Raw genomic sequence first — 22,758 nt, 5'->3', positions numbered from 1 at the left:
CGTTCTGCAGATGTTTGTAGATAGCATTGAGAAAACCTGGACCTCAGCTTGTCATTTGACAAACTTACTTGTTTCAAAGTGAAAGCCTTGCAAAGACCCAGCCAAGGTGAGAAGAGCAAAGTTGACATCAGGTAATCTGTCCTCTTTCTCACCTTTCAAGGTGTGAACATGAAGAGTAAAGGCAGAAAAGGAGCAGGAGAAGCCGAACAGAAAGCTGTGATTCACTTGACTAGTAATATTCAAAATCCCATGTTTGTCCAGAAGATTATAGGCATTTTGATTCATATATCAAACAGAACAATTCTAATTCTACCTATGACAATGAAGCTATCAGAAATTCTCAAGATATATTTCATCTTCTCTAAGACAACATGATCATAAAAAAAAGTAAGCTTCATGTAGTGGGGCTTAATATTTTGATAAAACCAGGATCATGAATTAAATGAAAATCTGGAAATAAAAATGACGCTGGCATTTTTATTAAGGTAGGATGTATCAAAACAAATGAAAAGCCCAAAGAAAAGCATTTGCTACCAAGATGGAAAGACAGAGATTAATTTTGTGTGGTGTTTTATTATGTGAATACATGTTGAAGATCCTTTGTCTTTGTCTAGGCAGTGCAATCCAAGTTCTAAAAGAATGGAATATGACAGGAAAAAAGAAGGTAAGATTAATATTGATTGTAAATTAGTAACATCTTCAATCAAAACCTTCCTGGCTCTTATCATTTTAACAAGACTTCCAATTTCGTGCTTCTTTCAAATATGTTAATATTGTATACCCAGAAAGCTTCCAGATTCATGACTATTTCCAATTACCAGCCATCCTCACTACTAATGCCCTAGTTTTCTGTTCAAGTGTTTTTAACCACCAGATGTGCTCTAGAAGTCCCAGAGTTGTTTTTTTTTTTAAGTATTAAGGGGAGCCCAGTCACAGAATTCAAAGGATTCAAGACATTAAGTTGCCTGAACATATCCTGTAGCACAAAAGAAGAAATTAGGGAGTATGAAAATCTCCCAGTAGTTTCAGTATAACTATAATTTAATAATAACAGTTTCAAAATCCTTTTTCAAGTAGCTTTAAAGCTCCTTTCCCTAAACTCCGTTTTCCCCAGAGGATCAGAACCTTAGTGTCCTCCTTGCCTCCCTCACCCCCATCACCTCTTTAAGCAGCAGCAGCTAGTCTCCGATGACTTGATAACCGATGACTGAATTCCAGTCCTTTCAGGACAGCCATCCCAAAATTTCATCATATTGCCATTCATATACATAGCACTTTAATTTGCTCAAATACTCTCTTAGCCAGTTAAGGCATACCTTGTTATTTTTTTTACTTGTCAAGGAACTTTTTTTTGTTTAAAGTTACTTGAAAAAGCTCTGAATATATTTTCTTATGTTTTTCTAACTGAAAGAATCTGTCCAAGACTGCCCTAAGATACTTTTTTGCCAAGTCCTAAGCTAGGTCTTTAACAAAAGGAGAAAAGAATATGCCTTAATGAAGCCATAGTAAGCAAGGGACCTATTTTCCCTTCTTGAGAACCCTGGCAGACTGCTCCCTGAGAACAGGGAAGATTTTACTCTGTCCTCTTCAAATTGTTTTGCCTTTTTGCTTAGTCACAAAGAATCTGATCTGGGCACACTTGAGGCGTATCTTTGCACATACTGGCCCTCTGGGTCTAGTGTGTACCTTCCAGATCTTGTGAGCATATATAGGGGCTCACTAGCCCCTGTAAGGTGCAGTTCTTATCCTTGACCAGTAACCTGTTTCAAGCCTTTCACAAAATGTCTGCTTCTCTTTGCAAAGAAACTGCCCAGCCCATTCCCATTATTTCCCAGCAAGGTTTGGTGTTTTGGGTATCTCAGTCCACCCTTTCCCATGCAGAAAGATCGCAGGCCTGAAGAACAGGCTTTGAACAAACCAACACCCAAAAAAGCAGTATTACTTTCACTAAAATCCTGGGATTACTAGAATTATCCTTTCCCTTTTTCTCTCTCCCTAGTTTCATATGGAATAGGAAGAATTATAACATTTTTTTATTTGTGTATGTCACCATCTTTGGCAATCTCTGCTTATCTGTCATAATTTCCCAGGCTTCTGTGTGAGATGAAGATAATTTGCAAGTGATTGAAAGGCTGTATCTGCACTTACAAGGAAAAATTTCAGATGTAGGGCTTAAGTATCAAATTCCTCTGGTGTGAAGAAAGGCAGAGCACCTGCAGACCCAATGCATTGCTGAGTCTCTCTCTTCAAGGTTCAGGGGAAAATGGTTCCCCCAGCCCAGGGCACAGCTGGGGGCCTGTGTGGGCTTCCGTGCCTGTACTTCACCCAGTGAATGCACTTCCCTGGCCTAAAGGGGCACTTACTATGGCGCGTGATTGTAGTTTCAAAGGAAAAGAAAGGGAGGGGGGAGGAGAATGAAGAAGAAAGAATCGTTTCTGTTTATTTCTTTTCCAAATATGCTGGAGAACAGTCAGGCCGATGTTCAGCTGGTGCTCGCTGCTGCAGTAAGAGGGACAGGGTCGGTCCCAGAGGGTCAGGCATCTGTTTGGATTGGCCAAGGCCTATACCAAACTGAATGTTAAGAACCTTGAATATTCCTACAGTAAAACCGAAGTCAAGTAAGAGATACAGCATAATCAGAAACAGCATCTTCTTCATTTCCTGTGTATTTTAACATATTGACCATTAGGGCATTTTAGGAGAGAGAGATTGAAACCCTGCCATACTATGATAATTGAAATCTAAAAACAATTTCAGTTGTCTAAAATGTAATATTGTGTTATATTACAATAAACAAAAGAGCGTTGTAATGCTGTTCAACTAGCAGCCAAGAGGTCTGGCGGTACAGGTGGAGCCAGATCAGTTTGGCATTACTTTTCATCAGTTGTCTGCTCCAGTGAAATATTCATGGCCAAGTGCATCGGTCCTGCGGCTGCCTGGGACTCCTTGGACAGTGGCAGCAATCCCGGGTCTCTTGATTGCCTGGTGCCTATTCAGAGACCCAGTCTGCACTTTTGTTTCTGGCAGAGGGGAGGGGGACCTGCCTTTGTTCTACTTCCTCATCTTGCAAGGACTTGCCTGCCTTTTTGTACCAATCCTTCCCCCAAACTCCGTTTTCTCCTAGAGGATCTGAACCTTAGTGTCCTCCTTGCCTCCCTCACCCCCATCACCTCTTTAAGAAGCAACAGCTAGTCTCCCATGACTTGATAACCGATGACTGAATTCCAGTCCATTCAGGACACCCATCCCAAAATTTCGTCATATTGCCATTCATATACATCGCACTTTAATTTGCTCAAATACTATCTTAGCCAGTTAAGGCATACCTTGTTATTTTTTTTACTTGTAAAGGAGTTTTTTTTGTTACTATTTTACGAGGTAAAAGTTTATACAACTTCCTGTAAGAAAGAAGATACTTATGTTAATTTGGTTGGCTAACAAAGATGTGGGCGTCACCCGTTCTATTAGAGGAACTGGAAAACAAACCAAAAAAAAGGTAACAAAGCTCATTTTAATCCCCCCCATTCACTTTCTATGTCAAAGGTCTGAGCTGAATAATAGTATCTCCTCGTTTGTTTCTCATTCTAGAACAATAAAAGGAAAAGAAGCAAGTCCAAGCAGCATCAAGGCAACAAAGACGCTAAAGACAAGGCAGAGAGGCCCGAGGCTGGGCCCCTGCCGCCCTCGCCACCGCAGATAGAAAATGGCCACACAAAGGGCTGTGAGAAGGACAGCTCGTCCGCCGATTCCGCCAGCGAAAAACCAGTGCTTATCCCTCGTGAGAAAAAGATCTCAGTACCTGAGGAACCTTCAAAGGCACTCCGTGGGGTCACAGGTCAGTTCAGTAATCCTCAACTAAAGTTACTTAGGAAGACATAAAGGAAAAGCATGCAGGCAGAAGCCATTGGGACGGTCATTGCTACTGTCGGTATTTCTGGAAGTGCAAGGTTGTTCTTCACAGTGTAGTCGGATTCAAACAACTTCCTGCAGGAGAGGCCAGGGTCAGGGGGAATGTAACAGGGATGAAGAATAAATGCTCAAATCTAGCCCTGTACTAAGTCAGAGGATTACTTTCTTCTAAAAAAACTTAGCTCTGGTCTGTACTAGGATTATAAGGAAAATAGAAATTCCAGTTTAAAGAAATCTGTTTATAGATAACTCTGCTGGAGTCAGAGGGAGGTAGAATTGGTGACAAGTGGAAAGGTTATTAAAGGGTAGACCAAATTATTTTATATTATCTGACAGGACATAATCTCCCAGGGTGGTAGAATCTGGAATGTTAATTACTTTGCTATATCTATATATTAGTTAATCTATAAAAGGCACTGCTTCACCACTGTAGGGCCTTTCATCATTTCTTCTCTAGTGACCCATTTCCATTCTGAAAAATAAGGAAACTGGCTTGGAATGTACTAGATCATTGGTCCTCAATATTATGTGACCCAATGCTCCACTTTTATAACAAATCCTAAAATAAAACCCACAGATAGTATAATCTACCTGTAAACAGAAATTTCAATAAAGTAAAAAATATAAGAAACCAAGAACAACTAAAATAGAAGACCTAGTAAAATGGTCAAATGTTCATACCCATTTTGTACATAAAAAGTAAGACAGTAGTCAACTGGATATTGTGGACACTGTTTCTTTATATTTCCCATGTGAAGTAAGAGCTAAATAAGTATTCTTGTATGTAAACATGAAGTCACTGTGAATGCAACAGGCACAAATACAGACTGACCCAGGGGTGCTGGTTTTCAACTCAAATACCATGACTGCTGGTGTGGTCAGCCATGTCATTTTCCATATGGTGAAAAACTTGGTAAAGTTCTGAACATCATAAAATACATTCTTTTCTTAATTTACACAGTAGTTGAATCCTGGAAATCCAAGTAAATCCTGGAAATCCATAGGAAAACTACCAAAAATACTTTGTGTATATAAAGTCATGAGAAAAAGTTTGGGGTCATTCTTTATTATATGGGATTCCTGTGATTGTAAGTCATCTAGCATCCTGCCCTCCCCTCCCACACACACAATCATTTTTTAGTAAGTTTAAAAATGCCCTCAGTTTTTTACAAATGGCTCCTAAAAAGTGGTAGACCCTTTAGTGAGAGCCAGTATACTAGGTGATTCCCAAAGTCAGTCTTCTAGTTATAAAATCCTGAGTTTACTGAATCCGTGGCTTTTTAAATCCTTACATGCAAAGCTCTGTGCTCTTATGACACGGTAGATTCAGAGAAGCATGTGGTATGCTCAGGGTTCTGCGGGAATCACATTTGGATATGCTTGAAGAAAAGGCTGTGCACACACGTGTGAATTATGGTTTGGAGAAGAGTGCCACCTCCACCTGAGTGGCCTAGGAAGAAATCATGGGGGCTGTGGGCATGGGAGGGCCAGTAGACTTGAGGTGGTAGAGGACTTGGAGGGTTAGAAAGAAGTAGAGGGAACTTTACTCAACGCCCTCGAATATTGCCTGCCTGCCATCTTTGAGGCAGTGCGAGCCTCTGATAAGCCAAAGGTGAATAAGCTGGGGCCCACCCTAGGGAAGAGTTCAGTCTCGCAGGAGACAGGTGCAAACAGAAAAGCCTATGGTGACACGTACCTAATCAGAGATAACAGTGAGGGAGTTTTAAATAGCTGATACACTCTACAACACACTATTAAGTGTTTAGATTGCTCACAAAGCACCACTTTCCTTCCATAAACATATTACCTAACAATTCTATTAATAGCCAGTGCTGTATTTGGAATATCCTTAATACACAATGATTCCTTAAAACAAACAACAATAAAAAGAACTATTTTCATTTAGAATCTGAAATTTCCAGGAATTTTTTAATTCAATTTTAACTCTGCATACAATTCTGGGAATGTTTTGACTTGTAGTCAGGGCAAGAGAAAGAAATTAAATAATTGAGTGGCAGATTCCCAGCTTTGCTTGTAATTGCTTTCACATGAATTACTTTCAAAATCTAATTACTCAAGTTGCTGTTTTGATATCATAGACTAAAAGCATCACACATATATTTGTTCATCTACTTACAATTTATACCTTCTTCCTATAACAATTTCGTAACTCTGTCGAGTATATGACATGAAAGCAAATTCAGTATTGAAGCACTTCACTTCACAGTGGCTTGAAAGTTGAGCACCCACTAAAGCACCCACAAGGGGGCTTTATAAACCCTAACGTGAAACTCTCTGTGAAGGTCCTTTATTGCACAAAGAGCCACCCCAACATCCGTTCAGTTTCATAAGTTCGGCATGAAGGCATTGAGTTGTGTCAGTATTATTTGGTAGTGTTTCTGGTTCAGTACAAATCTATGCTTCGTGTAAATTCTTCTGATAAAGAATAAATGATGGTGCTGGAAGCTTATTAGATGCTTTTGCAAAAGGAAGGGAATCCTCCTAGTTGACCATCAACTTCATTAGCAGCTCATCTATTATGATGGCAAACTTAAAATAAGTTTGTAACTAGTTAGGTTTCCTTTCCCCAAGATAATGAAGGTTCATCAGCTAGTTGATGTCAAATGACTTTGAAATGCTTGCTCAATCTATCAGAAGTCCGGAGAGCTCTAACAGCTCTTTCACAGATGAGTGCTAGGACTTGGACATTCTGCACCCCATTTGGGGTAGACCCGTGGAACTGGAAAGGGTAGGAGTGAGCCTTTGATCCTGGCCGCTCGCTTTATAGCTGAAGAAACCAAGGCTTCCTGGGTTGAGAAGCTGGTAAACCCACAAGTCTGTGGTAACTTTCTTTAGTTTGGAAAAACCTGACTCAAGTCCATGTCATTTTATGCATGCTTTGAGCATTACTGCTAAAACAAAGGGCTCCCTAACTCCTAAAAATGAATAATTGAAAAATTAGGAAAAACTGATCATAACAAAGCCATATAATGATATTCTATACTTGAGTGGGTTTGAAGTTTGAGCCTGAAAGAAATCTCCAGTCTGCTTGCAGTGGAGCGTTTATCAAGCTTTCCAATAATAAGAATAATAAGAAATGGCTCAAGAAAGCCTGCCTGCATGCCCAGCTGGGTCAGGCTGTGAACATGTGGAACATGTGTTTTATCTTTTTATAACACCTTGACATTCAAGATGTCTCTTTTTAAAAGTTTTAAGCAGAATCATTTTCTGGTAGGGGAAAAGTTAGCATTAAGATGTGTGCAGGTGGTTCAGGGGTGTTAGTGTGACTTCCTACATGAAAAATAACCACCAAAGCATCATGATTTCAGGCTGTAAATATAGCCCTGCCGAGTGGGACAATGCTGCATGTCAGCACATAGCACAGGAGTTAGGGAGTCGGATTTAAACTTAGTACAAAATTACTTCTTTAAGGCTTGGAGTAGCTTTTTCTGTACTTCAGAATTTTTAATAACAGCTCAAATTAGATCTTTTACATAATCCAGTCATGATCATCCTGTGTCCAAGTACCAAATCAGACACGTCGTAGATTAAGGTTTATTTTTACCAAAAGTAACACTAAAGATCGTTTTTATTTCTAAGGCTCCATCTAAATGTCTGAAGTACATTGTGACTCAGGGTCCAATTTTTCCCAACATCTCTCCCAATCTACGTTTCTTAGGGCTCAGATTGTTGAAATGTACAGGTGCTTCTCACCGTATAGATCAGAAAGGGACTTCAGATCCCTGTGTTGTCTTTCTTCCACTGGACATGGCTCCCACTGAATACGAAAGGAGCAGGATTGTAGGCCACCTAAACGAAAAGATGAATCAAAGTTTCTCTCAACAGGCTCCACTGCCATTAACTTGAGGTGGGGCTTTCCTTGGCTTCAGCATCTTGTGTAGGCCCCCAGCAAACTTCCTTTGTATCCCTTCATCTGGTAGGCATCCTGGGAAGCCAGCTCTTCTGCTTACCAGCTTCCCTGTCACCTGTCTCAGACAGAAGGCTCCATGCTGAGTTCACTGACCTCCATGAAGTGGACCTCACAGCCTGCCCTGTATCATAGGAGCAGCCTAGTCATCTTACCTTTACAATATATATGGGTTCTGCTTTGACATAGAACTGCTTTCTCAATCTCAAGGTGAACTGAACCAAATGTGAGAGAAAGGGTCCTGTTATTTTAGAATGTTGGCTGCTTGTCAGTCATTTGTGCTTTTCATAAAAAAGAAAAAAAAATCACCAGACTGTTGATGATGTGAGGTTCCCCATAAGATTTCCAAGCAGATTTTTTATGCTGCTGTTGGCCCTAGTCTCAAGTTGATCTCCCCTGTTTCTCTAAGCTCTACATTGGACCAGAGGATTAGAAAAGATCAACAAGAAGGAAGCAGCTCACCTAGAACTTAAATAGTAAAGCTTAATGTGTCCCGACCTGCAGGACTATCAACGGGGGTCGACGACCTGGAGGAGAGAATTGAAAAAAAAAAAAAGAGAGAGAGAGAGAGGCAAGGGACACAAAGAATGACCAGCAAGACAGGATGTCTGATCAAGCTGGCACAGTTTATTGTTTGCAGGCTCAATTTATACAGGTTAGCAAGTAAGGGGTGGGTCAGGAGATAATTGGACCTTAGGTGGCGCCGGCGGGGAGGTGTAGAGGGGTGATTGGGTCTTGGTTGGCACCGGCGGGAACGGAGGACCCGGAAGAGAAGCGGGGAGTTCGCCATTTTGGGGGTGGGGGCCCTTGGGAGGGAGGTTTTAAGGGAGGGGCTTTCCCCTGGGGCAGAGGGTGTTTCTTGATTAACAAATGACAGAAAAAGCACATGTTGCGAGGTAGCCTAACCACTAGCTCTAACCTAGGAGTTCACTAAATGCGTTTCTTGGTAATAGGGGAAAACTTGTTTCTAACGTGTGGATAGATTCATTGTTGCTGACTTTACAGGAAAGACTTTACTCAAACGTTGCTGTTGTCTTAAGGCTTTTGTGACCGAGTCTGCCTAAAGGCCCACAGGTTTGCTCCCAACATAATGTATATATTTCAGGCTTTCAGCAGTGTCAGCTCTCACATGGAAGCAATATAATATTGTAGTTAAGAAACAGGGCTTTAGCATGAGGAATGTTTGGATCAAATCTTGACCTCGTCACTTACTAGGTGTGTGACCCTAGACAAGTTGACCATTCTGTGTCTCAGTATCCTCACCTGCAAAATAGAAAATATAACTCCATTTTACAAGGTGGTTGTGAGTGGTAAGTGAGATACATAAAGTGATTAGCCCCGCATCTGGCACAAAGTAAACCTGCAAATCATTTCTTTATCCATCTTGTAAATATTTTTAAGCATCTTGACATGTGCCAGGAATTCTTCTAGAAGAAGTAAACAGGACAACAAAGTTTTGCCCTTATGGAGTTGACATATATTTTTGAGGATGGGGAGAAGAGGTGCATAATATACCAGAATACAACTAAGTTACCAAGATGATTATAGGTTTCAGTAAATGTTGTGAAGGCAGGGAGGAGTTGAGAGACCAGGGCAGGGGTCAGGGCAGAGGGGGTGTGCAGCAACTTCAGATAAGGCCATAATGTGACATGAGTGAATGAAGAGGGGACATTTAAGCTGAGATCCAGATGCCTCAACTCAGGTTCTTTCACACCAGATTGTGATGGTCTGAACAGCTCATATTTTATTTAAATTTAATTAGGGACTTTAGCTGAAACTCTTATAGAGTTATAACTGTATGTTTTTACAGTTTTTTAAAGATCTAACACTTTATTAATATTTACAGCTGACATTGAGTTAAGTAATGTTACATGAACATGCACTTTTGAAAATTTGCATTTTAAAGCACATAAGCATATCTATTGTTAGTCTTACTCCTCCTTAATAATTGTTTTAGCATCTAAATGCTTAGGCTTCACTCCCATTTATAGTTGTGTGTTGTTCAGCGGCAACCTCACCTTCCAGCAGCAGCAGTGTGTCTGAACTGTTGAGGTAAAATTCAGGGAAGCCTTAGAATGCATTTCACTGACTTAGACCCCTGCTTCCTTTCTCTGTGGATGGTAAAGCAGAGACAGATACAGGATGTAGTGATGTGAAGGTACAGGAAATAATAAAACCCCTCAGGTCTTTTTCTGCTCTGGGTAGAGTCCAATCCAGAGCCCTCTCCTTTCTCTTTCTCATTTGAAAACTACTTTTGCTGCACCTCTACAGCAAAAGTACAAAAACTACTCATCTCTGAGTAGTTAATACTTTCATAATTTCCCACCCATAGCTTATTATGATGATTTGTTACAAATTAAATGGAATGCACTTCTTGCAAAGAACAAAAGGCCTTCCAAAAATATTTTTGAACTAAGATTTAAATGGCTATATCAAATGCATTAAGAATTAAATGTTTTGCAGGGAAATAAGTCAGTGAAACAAATCATGCCTACCTTGTGTCATTGACAGCTTAATCATTGACTTTATTACCTATTATCTTTTAGTATGAAAACTATAAATGTATTAATGATATATTAAGCCTTGCACAGACAATGTAAATAAAACTAAAAGATTTGTTTACAGTCAGAAAGTTACCAGCTGTATGACCTCTGAACTGATCAAGTTCATAGGACTTGAATGAAACAATAAAGTCTATTTGTATTTAATAAAGACATTATGAAAAGGCATAACTGACTGCCTTTTCCAAGACATTATGTCATCAAAATAAACCTGTTTTGGTCTCTGTTCCGAAGTTATTGGTTCCTCTGTTCATTACCCTGTCTTGTGGCAAAATAAGAATGGTGAAACATGCAAATCAAAGCACACACTGCAATGTGAAGAGTTTTCTTGGGGATTCATCACTAGGACCATTATTCTGTTACATCTTAAAAGAGTTCTCTTTACTCAGTGTTCCATTTCTTCACTCTCTCTCTCACTCATCAACCTATTCATTATTACATCATTACAGACCCATCACTGGAAAGAAATTGCTCCCCCAGGGGCCTTCATGTATTGAATCTAACAGATCTGTTTCAATCCTTATGTAGCACTGGGGGGAAAGCATGTTCCCAGGACGGGGCGAATAAACCAGTGAAACTGGTGAAGCTGAAATCAGTCAAGGGAAAAGTTAGATGGGAGAAGCTCTTTATTGCTTACAAGAGGCCTGGCTCTGTGGTCTCTCTCCTGCAGCTGCTCTCGCTTTGCCCTTCCTCACCTGTCCTGGAGTGCCCTCACCTCTCCCCCACCCCTTCTGGGAGAAACTCCATAGGTGGAGCTCCAGCGACTGACAGGTGCCAGACCAAGTGCACAGCAGAGGGGAGGAGAGGACAGCTTCTCTCCACCCCTTGTTCCTGGAGGCTGCCAGAGGCTGCAGCAGTAAACACCTATTGTTGTGTAAAATGACTAGAGCCAGGGGAGAGGTTCTGGAAATGTTGCACTTTTTACACACACCCTACGTTACCTTTTCCATTCTGCAACATTCAACACTGTTTAGAAATCACACTATCCTTACTTAACACTCTCTTTTTCCTTTAGTTTCTGTGACATGACACTCCCTGATTTTACCCTGCATCTTCCTTCCTTTCCTGTTTCCTTTGAGGGTCATTCTTCTACACCTAACTGTTAATTGGTGAAGCTCATCAAGGCTTGGTTGGTTCCAAGTCCTTTCCTCATGTAAAGTTAGTCTTTTCTTACTACCATACCCAAGTTTTAATTATGTAAGTTGGCTCACAAACTCATCTGTCCAATCCAGGCTACTCTCTGAATTCCAGGCTCTTACTTGACATTTTCACTTTGACATTTCAAAGCACTTCAACAACAGGCTTAAAACAAACTCAATGATCTCCCTTCACAGTCTTGGCTTTCTTTTAACGTTCCTGATCTTAGTGTACCATCCATCCAATTGTGCAAGCCAGAAATCTAGGCATCAGTCATGACATTTTCCCCTCTCTCATCCCATATCCAGTCCATCACCCAAGTCCTGTTATTTCATTTCCAAATATTCCTAGAATCCTTCTGTTTCTCCCCATCTCTACCTTTGCCTTTGCACCAAACCCACCATCCTGTCTTTCCTGTATTGCTGCAATAGTCCACTGATTAATCTCTTGGCATTTTCTCTTGGTTCCCCTCTGAATCATTCTCTGTACTGTAGTCTTTTCAAAGCACAAATCTGAACTTTTAAGACCAAGAATCTTACCCTGGCCTCCAGGCCCAGTGTAGTCTGTCCCTGGTGTCCTGCTCCAGCTCTCTCTGCTCCAGCAGTACTGGTCTCCTTTCAGCCCCTCTTACTGATCATGTGTATCAGTCAGGTTCAAGTCAAAAGAGAAAAGCCACACTGCTTATTTGACTAGGAAGAATGAAATACAAATACAAACATTTACTAACTACAGTAGGAGGTGGTTAACCACTAAAGGGGGGAAATGAGCACTCTGAACGGTCTAGACATGTCAAGAGAACAGTTACTACGTCTAGGAAGATTGGACAATAAAGAAACTAGTACTGGGAGAGCTGCCCGACCCAAGACTGATTGAGGAAGGTGTGTGGCTACCAGAGGAACATGCAGCCTTGTGGTAACAAACAAAATGTGTCACAGGGCATGGACTAAACTGTTCTATAGAAGAGACCTATCATTGCCAGAGGGTGTAGGTAGACTGGAATGGCTCAAAGCCACTGCCAGTCACAGGGGAAGCAGGACAAACAGCATGAGATGGCTGCAGCCCCTCTGCATGGCTGCTGACCCCTGTGATGAATAATAATAATGAAGGTCCAGCACCTAGATGAGAAGTGTATTCCTGTCCTGATTGCTTTGCAAGGTCACTTTATTGCCCTCTACTGACAAAGCTAACATTTTGCTAGCTGGCAAAAGAGTTGTTTACAGAGTCCAGACCCAGTATCACAAAGTAGGGCAAAAAAAATGTGGATTTGAGCCGAAAGACAATAGCTTGAAACCTGGCACACAGTATTTCCTCCTGCCTCATGTACTGTTTCTGCCTGGATGCACTGTCCTGTTCTCTTTACCTGATTAGTTCATGTGATTTCAGATGAGTTTAGGAGTTGTTTCCTTGGGAAATTCTTTCTTACAACCTTAGGTAAAATATGTCAATTATAGACTTCAGAATACTATGTACTTGTCTTTCATAACACTTATCACAGTTGTAAGTCTACATTTATTTGCATGGTGATTTGATTTATCTGTCTTCCTTAGACTGCAAGTTCTAGAAGGACAGGGACCATATCTATCTATGATTACCATTAAATTTCTGGTGCCTAAAACAATAACTGGATAAAATATGCACTCAAACAAGCATTTCTCATGGTCTCTACTGATTTATTAGTGAAAAGATATGTGGAGAAGTGTCAGTTAAATTTTTTAAGATATGCTGCTTTTTAAAGAAAATTATGAATTTTGTATTTCTGATTTTCCAAGGTTTTAAAAGGAATTTATACTAATTGAAAAAATTTGAAAAAGGCAGTAAGCTTTAAGGAAGGGGAAAAAATACTACCTTCCAGAAACAACCACTGTTAAACTTCTCAGTTTTTTTTTATTTTTTGAGAGGGCATCTCTCATATTTATTGATCAAATGGTTGTTAACAACAATAAAATTCTGTATAGGAGACTCAATGCACAATCATGAATCCACCCCAAGCCTAATTCTCATCAGTCTCCGATCTTCTGAAGCATAATGAAAGTTCTTACATGGTGAACAAATTCCTCCATAAATAAGTTCTTACACGGTGAACAGTACAAGGGCAGTCATCACAGAAACTTTCGGTTTTGATCACGCATTATGAACTATAAACAATCAGGTCCAATATGAATATTCGTTTGGTTTTTATACTTGATTTATATGTGTATCCCACATTTCTCCCTTATTATTATTATTATTTTTTTTTTTTAAATAAAATGCTGAACTGGTAGGTAGATGCAAGATAAAGGTAGAAAACATAGTTTAGTGCTGTAAGAAAGCAAATGTAGATGATCAGCTATGTGCCTATAGACTAAGTATTAATCCAAGCTAGACAAGGGCAACAAAATATCCATGGATGCAGAAGATTTCTCTCAAAACGGGGGGGTGAGGTTCTAAACCTCACCTCTGTTGATCCCCAATTTCTCACCTGATGGCCCCCCTTCGACTGTGCCTGTCTTAGGTTGTTCCTCCCTTGATTAATCTTACCCGTCTCTGGCTAACCAGTCATCTTCTGGGACCATACAGGGAAATGTAAAGTTGGTAAGTGAGAGAGAAGCAATATTGTTTGAAAAGGTTAGCTTTTTACTTCTTTGCAGATTTATGCCCTGTGGCTTTTATGCCCAGCATTTTTCTTGAGGTATCTTTACCAGTTGGAAGAATTATGATACTTGGTAAATTCGATATGAGGCATGAATTCTATTTAAGGGTTGTAATTAGGAAGGAAGAAGAAAAGCTATAGAAGTAGCAGATGGAAGAAAACATGGGAAGATTGATTATTTCTTCACATATCTTCTTGTAGAGTGTCTTAAGCATGTATAGGTTTTAAACTACTAATTAAATTGCACACACACATTAACATAATAGGAATACAGTTACATAACCAAAGCAGATCTATAATTACCAGCCATCTCCAGTGAAGCCAAGAAAACCAGTTAGGCACCCTAGGCATTTGTGAAAATTTGTCTATGATATGATGGATATTGTCCAACTGTACTTGAACAGTCTGGGAGAAATCAGACAAATTAAAACAACCCATTCCTGGAAACTGTTCACATCCCATATGTTCTTTTAACAGTAGATAGTCTGTAGTTGTAAGATTTTGGAGCGCTACAACTTGCACTTCTCCTAATTCTTGGTTGAGTTCCAACAGTATAGATCCAGTCAAATTTGTTGTTTTACTGTATGCACAGGCCAGCTTAGATATGTCCTTCTTCATTACAATGGCAATTCCAAGAACCAGTGTGATGAATGCAGCTACAACTGCAACAGCACCGGGATCTTTGTTGAAGTTTTTTGATGATCATCTTCTGGAATGACTCTTCCAGAGTATGTTGATGTTGGAATTTCTTCTTCATATCGTATCTTAGTTCGTTTTCTGGGTATCTAAATTAGGCTTTGATCCTCTGTATAAACACAAACAGACCCTTTGCCCACACTTTGATATGCCCTTAATACCATTGTGAAGAAATTATTGGAGGTCTCCACACAGGAACTGCTTTTTTTTTTTGTTATCATTAATCTACATTTACATGAAGAATATTATGTTTACTAGCCTCTCCCCTATAACAGGTCCCCCCTATAAACCCCTTTACAGTCACTGTCCATCAGCATAGCAAAATGCTGTAGAATCACTACTAGTCTTCTCTGTGTTGTACAGCCCTCCCCTTTCTCCCACCCACCCAATATGAATGCTAATCTTAATAACCCCCTTTGTCTTCCCTCCCCTTATCTCTCCCTACCCAACCATCCTCCCCAGTCCCTTTCCCTTTGGTACCTGTTAGTACATTCTTGGGTTCTGTGATTCTGCTGCTGTTTTGTTCCTTCAGTTTTTCCTTTGTTCTTACACTCCTCAGATGAGTGAAATCATTTGGTATTTCTCTTTCTCTGCTTGGCTTATTTCACTGAGCATAATATCCTCTAGCTCCATCCATGTTGTTGCAAATGGTAGGATTTGTTTTTTTCTTATGGCTGGGTAATAGTCCATTGTGTATATGTACCACATCTTCTTTATCCATTCATCTACCGATGGACCCATAGGTTGCTTCCAATTCCTGGCTGTTGTAAATAGTGCTGCGATAAACATAGGGGTGCATCTGTCTTTTTCAAACTTGATTGCTGCATTCTTAGGGTAAAATCCTAGGAGTGGAATACCTGGGTCAAATGGTAAGTTTATTTTGAGCATTTTGAGGAACCTCCATACTGCTTTCCACAATGGTTGAACTAATTTACATTCCCACCAGCAGTGTAGGAGGGTTCCCCTTTCTCCACAACCTCGCCAACATTTGTTGTTGTTTGTCTTTTGGATGGTAGCCATCCTTACTGGTGTGAGGTGATACCTCATTGTAGTTTTAATTTGCATTTCTCTGATAATTAGTGATGTGGAGCATCTTTCCATGTGTCTGTTGGCCATCTGTATTTCTTTTTTGGAGAACTGTCTGTTCAGTTCCTCTGCCCATTTTTTAATTGGATTATTTGTTCTTTGTTTGTTGAGGTGGATGAGCTCTTTATATATTTTGGATGTCAAGCCTTTATCGGATCTGTCATTTTAAAATATATTCTCCCATACTGTAGGGTTCCTTTTTGTTCTATTGATGGTGTCCTTTGCCGTACAGAAGCTTTTCAGCTTAATATAGTCCCACTTGTTCATTTTTGCTGTTGTTTTCCTTGCCCGGGGAGATATGTTCAAGAAGAGGTCACTCATGTTGATGTCTAAAACGTTTTTGCCTATGTTTTTTTCTAAGAGTTTTATGGTTTCATGACTTACATTCAGGTTTTTTATCCATTTTGAATTTACTTTTGTGTATGGGGTTAGACAATGGTCCAGTTTCATTCTCTTACTTGTAGCTGTCCAGTTTTGCCAGCACCATCTGTTGAAGAGACTGTCATTTCGCCATTGTATGTCCATGGCTCCTTTATCAAATATTAATTGACCATATATGTTTGGGTTAATGTCTGGAGTCTCTAATATGTTCCACTGGTCTGTGGCTCTGTTCTTGTGCCAGTACCAAATTGTCTTGATTACTGTGGCTTTGTAGTAGAGCTTGAAGTTGGGGAGTGAGATCCCCCCTACGTTATTCTTCTTTCTCAGGATTGCTTTGGCTATTCGGGGTCTTTGGTGTTTCCATATGAATTTTTGAATTATTTGTTCCAGTTCATTGAAGAATGTTGCTGGTAGTTTGATAGGGATTGCATCAAATCTGTATATTGCTTTGGGCAGGATGGCCATTTGGACGATATTAATTCTTCCTAGCCATGAGCATGGGATGAGTTTCCATTTGTTAGTGTCCCCTTTAATTTCTCTAAAGAGTGACTTGTAGTTTTCAGTTTATAGGTCTTTCACTTCTTTGGTTACGTTTATTACTAGGTATTTTATTCTTTTTGATGCAATTGTGAATGGAATTGTTTTCCTGATTTCTCTTGCTATTGGTTCACTGTGAGTGTATAGGAAAGCTACAGGTTTCTGGGTCTTAATTTTGTATCCTGCAACTTTGCTGCATTCTGAGATCAGTTCTAGTAATTTTGGAGTGGAGTCTTTAGGGTTTTTTATGTACAATATCACATCATCTGCAAATAGTGACAGTTTAACTTCTTCTTTACCAATCTGGATTCCTTGTATTTCTTTGTTTTGTCTGATTGCTGTGGCTATGACCTCCAGTACTATGTTGAATAGCAGAGGGGAGAGTGGGCATCCCTGTCTGCTTCCCGATCTCAGAGGAAATGCTTTCAGCTTCTCGCTGTTCAGTATAATGCTGGCTGTGGGTTTATCATATATGGCTTTTATTATGTTGAGGTACTTGCCCTCTATTCCCATTTTGCTGAGAGTTTTTATCATGAATGGATGTTGAATTTTGTCAAATGCTTTTTCAGCATCTATGGAGATGATCATGTGGTTTTTGTCTTTCTTTTTGTTGATGTGGTGGATGATGTTGATGGATTTTCGAATGTTGTACCATCCTTGCATACCTGGGATGAATCCCACTTGGTCATGGTGTGTGATCCTTTTGATATACTGTTGAATTCTGTTTGCTAATATTTTATTGAGTATTTTTGCATCTACATTCATCAGTGATATTGGTCTGTAATTTTCTTTTTTGGTGGGGTTTTTGCCTGCTTTTGGTATTAGGGTGATGTTGGCTTCATAGAATGAGTTTGGGAGTATTACCTACTCTTCTATTTTTTGGAACACTTTAAGGAGAATGGGTATTATGTCTTCTCTGTGTGTCTGATAAAATTCCGAGGTAAATTGTCCGGCCCAGGGGTTTTGTTCTTGGGTAGTTTTTTGATTACCGTTTCAATTTCTTTAGTCGTAATTGGTTTAACTTTTGTGTTTCTTCCTTGGTCAGTCTTGGAAGGTTGTATTTTTCTAGGAAGTTGTCCATTTCTTCTAGGTTTTCCAGCTTGTTGGCATATAGGTTGTCTTAGTAGTCTTTAATAATTCTTTGTATTTCTGTGGAGTCTGTCATGATTTTTTCGTTTACATTTCTCATTCTGTTGATTTGTGTTGATTCTCTTTTTCTCTTAATAAGTTTGGCTAGAAGCTTATCTATTTTGTTTGTTTTCTCAAAGAACCAGCTCTTGGTGTCATTGATTTTTTGCTATTGTTTTATTCTTCTCAATTTTGTTTATTTCTTCTCTTATCTTTATTATGTCCCTCCTACTGCTGACTTTAAGCCTCATTTCTTCTTTTTCCAATTTCGATAATTGTGATGTTAGACTATTCATTTGGAATTGTTCTTCCTTCTTCAAGTGTGGCTGGATCGCTATATACTTTCCTCTTAAGACTGCTTTCGCTGCGTCCCACAGAAGTTGGGGCTTTGTGTTGTTTTTATCATTTGTTTCTATATATTACTTGATCTCTATTTTAATTTGTTCATTGATCCATTGATTATTTAGGAGCATGTTGTTAAGCCTCCATGTGTTTGTGAGCCTTTTTGTTTTCTTTGTAGAATTTATTTCTAGTTTTATACCTTTGTGGTGTGAAAAGTTGGTTGGTTGAATTTCAATATTTTGGAATTTACTGAGGCTCTTTTTGTGGCCTAGTATGTGGTCTATTCTGGAGAAGGTTCCATGTGCACTTGAGAAGAATGTATATCCTGTTGCTTTTGGATGTAGAGTTCTATAGATGTCTATTAGGTCCATCTGTTCTAGTGTGTCGTTCAATGCCTGTGTGTCCTTACTTATTTTCTGCCCAGTGGATCTATCCTTCGGGGTGAGTGGTGTGTTGAAGTCTCTTAAAATGAATGCATTGCAGTCTATTTCCCCCTTCAGTTCTGTTAGTATTTGTTTCACGTATGCTGGTGCTCCTGTGTTGGGTACATATATATTTAGAATGGTTATATCCTCTTGTTGGACTGTGCCCTTTATCATTATGTAGTGTCCTTCTTTATCTCTTGTTACTTTCTTTGTTTTGAAGTCTGTTTTGTCTGATATTAGTACTGCAACCCCTGCTTTCTTCTCACTGTTGTTTGCCTGAAATATGTTTTTCCATCCCTTGACTTTTAGTCTGTGCATGTCTTTGGGTTTGAGGTGAGTTTCTTGTAAGCAGCATATAGATGGGTCTTGCTTTTTTATCCATTCTATTACTCTGTGTCTTTTGATTGGTGCATTAAGTCCATTTACATTTAGGGTGACTATTGAGAGATATGTACTTATTGCCATTGCAGGCTTTAAATTCATGGTTACCAAAGTTCAACGTTAGCCTCTTTAGTATCTTACTGCCTAACTCAGCTCACTTATTGAGCTGTTATATACACTGTCTGGAGATTCTTTTCTTCTCTCCCTTCTTATTCCTCCTCCTCCATTCTTCATATGTTGGGTGTTTTGTTATGTGCTCTTTTTAGGAGTGCTCCCATCTAGAGCAGTCCCTGTAAGATGCTCTGTAGAGGTGGTTTGTGGGAAGCAAATTCCCTCAGCTTTTGCTTACCTGGGAATTGTTTAATCCTACCATCAGATTTAAATGATTGTCCTGCTGGATACAGTATCCTTGGTTCAAGGCCTTCTGTTTCATTGCATTGAATATATCATGGCATTCTCTTCTGGCCTGTAGGGTTTCTGTCGAGACGTCTGATGATAGCCTGATTGGTTTTCCTTTGTAGGTGACCTTTTTCTCTCTAGCTGCCTTTAAAACTCTTTCCTTGTCCTTGATCTTTGCCATTTTAATTATTATGTGTCTTGGTGTTGTCCTCCTTGGATCCTTTCTTCTGGGGCTTCTGTGTATTTCCGTGGTCTGTTCGATTATTTCCTCCCCCAGTTTGGGGAAGTTTTCAGCAATTATTTCTTCAAAGACACTTTCTATCCCCTTTCCTCTCTCTTCTTCTTCTGGTACCCCTATAATACGGATATTGTTCCTTTTGAATTGGTCACACAGTTCTTTTAATATTGTTTCATTCCTGAAGATCCTTTTATCTCTCTCTATGTCAGCCTCAATGCATTCCTGTTCTCTGGTTTCTATTCCATCAATGGCCTCTTTCATCTTATCCATTTTGTTTATAAATCCTTCCAGAGTTTATTTCACTTCTGTAATCTCCTTCCTGGCATCTGTGATCTCCCTCCAGACTTCATCCCATTGCTCTTGCATAGTTCTCTGCATGTCTGTCAGCATGTTTATGATTTTTATTTTGCATTCTTTTTCAGGAAGACTGGTTAGGTCTGTCTCCTCTGGTGTTGCCTCTGTTATCTTGGTTTGCCTGTAATTTTGCCTTTTCATGGTGATAGAAATAGTTTGCAGAGCTGGAACGAGTGATGGCTGGAAGAACTTCCCTTCTTGTTGGTTTGTGGCCTTCCTCTCCTGGGAGAACAGCGACCTGTAGTGGCTTGTGCTGGGCAGCTGCACGCAGACAGGGCTTCTGCTTCCTGCCCAGCTGCTATGGAGTTTATCTCTGCTGTTTGCTGTGGTCGTGACCTTGCTCAGGCCGCTGCTCCAAAATGGTGGAGCCACGTTGGAGGGGGAGTGGCCAGGAGGCTATTTATCTCCTTAAGGGGCCTCCGTGCTCCCTGTTGCCCATGGGGTTAGAGTGCCCAGAGATTCTCAGATTCCCTACCCCTGGACTAAGTGTCCTGCCCTGCCCCTTTAAGACTTCCAAAAAGCACTCACAAAACAAAACAACAACAACAAAAAAGAAAAACAAAAAAAAAATTAAATAAGTAACTAAAAAAAAAAAATGGCCACTCGCTTTTCTTTGTTCTCCAGCACCGGCCCCAGGCACCTGCTCACCGGTCTTGCTGCCCTGTTTCCCTAGTATTGGGGTCCCTGTCCCTTTAGGACATCCAAAAAGCACTCGCCAAAAAAAAATATGGCCAGTCGTTTTTCTTTGTTCTCCAGCGCAGCTTCCAGTACCTGCTCACCAGTCTTGCTGCCCTGTTTCTCTAGTATCCAGGACCCCACATGTGTACTGTGTCTGCGGTCTGGTCCGGATGGCTGGGGCTGGGTGTTCAGCAGTCCTGGGCTCCCTCTCCCTCCCCGCTCCGACTCCTCTCCTCCTGCCCGGAGCTGGGGTGGAGGGCCGCTTGGGTCCCTCCGGGCTGGGGCTTGTATCTTACCACCTTCGTGAGGCGCTGGGTTCTCGCAGGTATGGATGTGGTCTGGATGTTGTCCTGTGTCCTCTGGTCTCTATTCTTGGAAGAGTTGTCTTTGTTATTGTACTAATCTCATTGTTTTTATTTGTAAAACCTATTAGTAGGGAAATAGAATGTTTCTCAGATGTTTAATTTCTTTTTGCATTTCCTCTTTTGTGATCTTTAAGAACACTAAAATCAATGATCAAAGAACCACCAATTATATTATCATCAGTTGTCCTAAAACACTATCATATTCACTTAAGTGCTTTTAAGGTAATGGTAGCAGCTTTAAATAACACACACATTAGGAATTTTAGACATAATTTTATAACAACACAATTATACTTGTTTTTTTCCAAATAAAACTACTTTACAATACTGGGTTAATTGTCATCAAATGATGTGCTTTACTGAAATGACGTGTGTACAGGAGACTGCAAAACCATCTTAACTGAATGGGTTTAAATAATTATTTTAGAACAATTCTATATGTAATACATTTCTTAAAGTTAAATTTGAATTCTTTGTGTACTTCCTTCAGTCTGCTTAGAAGTACAGTAAAGTTTCACTAAAAAGTAAAAAAATAATGAGAAAAAAAAGTTCCCAGAAACTTTCAAATCTGAACACATACATAACTGTACGTATATTATGAAAATATTTCTATCCAAGTCCACATATTTCTCCCAAGAGGAAGATTTCTTTTCTTTGATGTTGTTAACAAAGAACAACTACCACAGTTCATGTTTTGCTGTGTAAAATAAATCAAGTCAAGGAGAAGTCAAATATGTGAGTTGATACCAAGATCCAGTAACTGGAAAACTGATAGTTCTCAGTATTGGCAAGAGTTAATTGTGAAAACAACTGCACACATTACAGCTGAATGTAAATGGGTGCCAATTGACTGGAAAATCATTTGGCAATGCATATCATAATTTTTTCAGAAAAAAAGCATAAATTTATACTTCTTCATCACAAACCCCATTCAGTGATAGCAAAGGAATTTTTAAATGTGGAAGTCCACAATAATGAAGAAAAAGGAAAAGAGGGCCTCAGTTTTTAGAAGAAGGAAAGTGGAAGAGGATTTACTGAAAAGAAGTTAGGAAAAGAAGACAAAAGAAGCAAAGAATAAATACAACTCAAAATGGTAAACATGACCCAGTAATATCAATAATCACATTAAATGTAGATAGACTAATCACAGCAGTATTTACAATAGCCAAGATATGGAAACAACCTAAGTTTCCATCAGTAGGTGAGTGGATAAAGAAGAGGTGGTATATATACACAATGGAATATTTTTCAGCCATAAGAAAAACAAACCCTACCATTTGCAACAACATGGATGGAGCTAGAGGGTATTATGCTAGAGGGTATAATGTGAAACCAGGCAGAGAAAGACAAGTTCCAAATGATTTCCCTCATTTGTGGAGTGTAACAACAAAGCAAAACTGAAGGAACAAAACAGCAGCAGACCTACAGACTCCAAGAAGGGACTTACCAAAGGAGGAGGGGTTAGGGAGAGTGGGTGGAGAAGGAGAAGGGGATTAAGGGGCACTATAATTAGCAATCACAATATAGATAGGTCATGGAGAAGGCAGTACAGCATGGAGAAGACAAGTAATAACTCGATAGCAT

General features: G+C 39.7%; 1 protein-coding gene across 8 annotated transcripts in view; it reads left to right on the top strand.

Moving 5' to 3' along the window:
• Window positions 1-22,758, top strand: part of SPATS2L (spermatogenesis associated serine rich 2 like) — a 160,635-nt gene that overhangs the window by 98,072 nt on the left and 39,805 nt on the right. For 7 of the 8 annotated variants that reach the window (XM_073218564.1, XM_073218563.1, XM_073218558.1 and 4 more), the window contains 2 exons: window positions 615-664; window positions 3,589-3,835. In XM_073218564.1, coding sequence (XP_073074665.1) covers window positions 615-664; window positions 3,589-3,835 — 297 coding nt within the window. Of the gene's footprint in view, window positions 1-160; window positions 388-614; window positions 665-3,588; window positions 3,836-22,758 lie in introns of all 8 variants that reach the window. The other variant, XM_073218561.1, reaches the window with a different exon arrangement.

Source organism: Manis javanica, chromosome 12 (genome assembly GCF_040802235.1).
Source record: "Manis javanica isolate MJ-LG chromosome 12, MJ_LKY, whole genome shotgun sequence".
NCBI classification, from domain to species: domain Eukaryota; kingdom Metazoa; phylum Chordata; class Mammalia; order Pholidota; family Manidae; genus Manis; species Manis javanica.
Note: the sequence above shows the minus strand (reverse complement) of the source record. Positions and strands in the feature narration are given on the sequence as shown.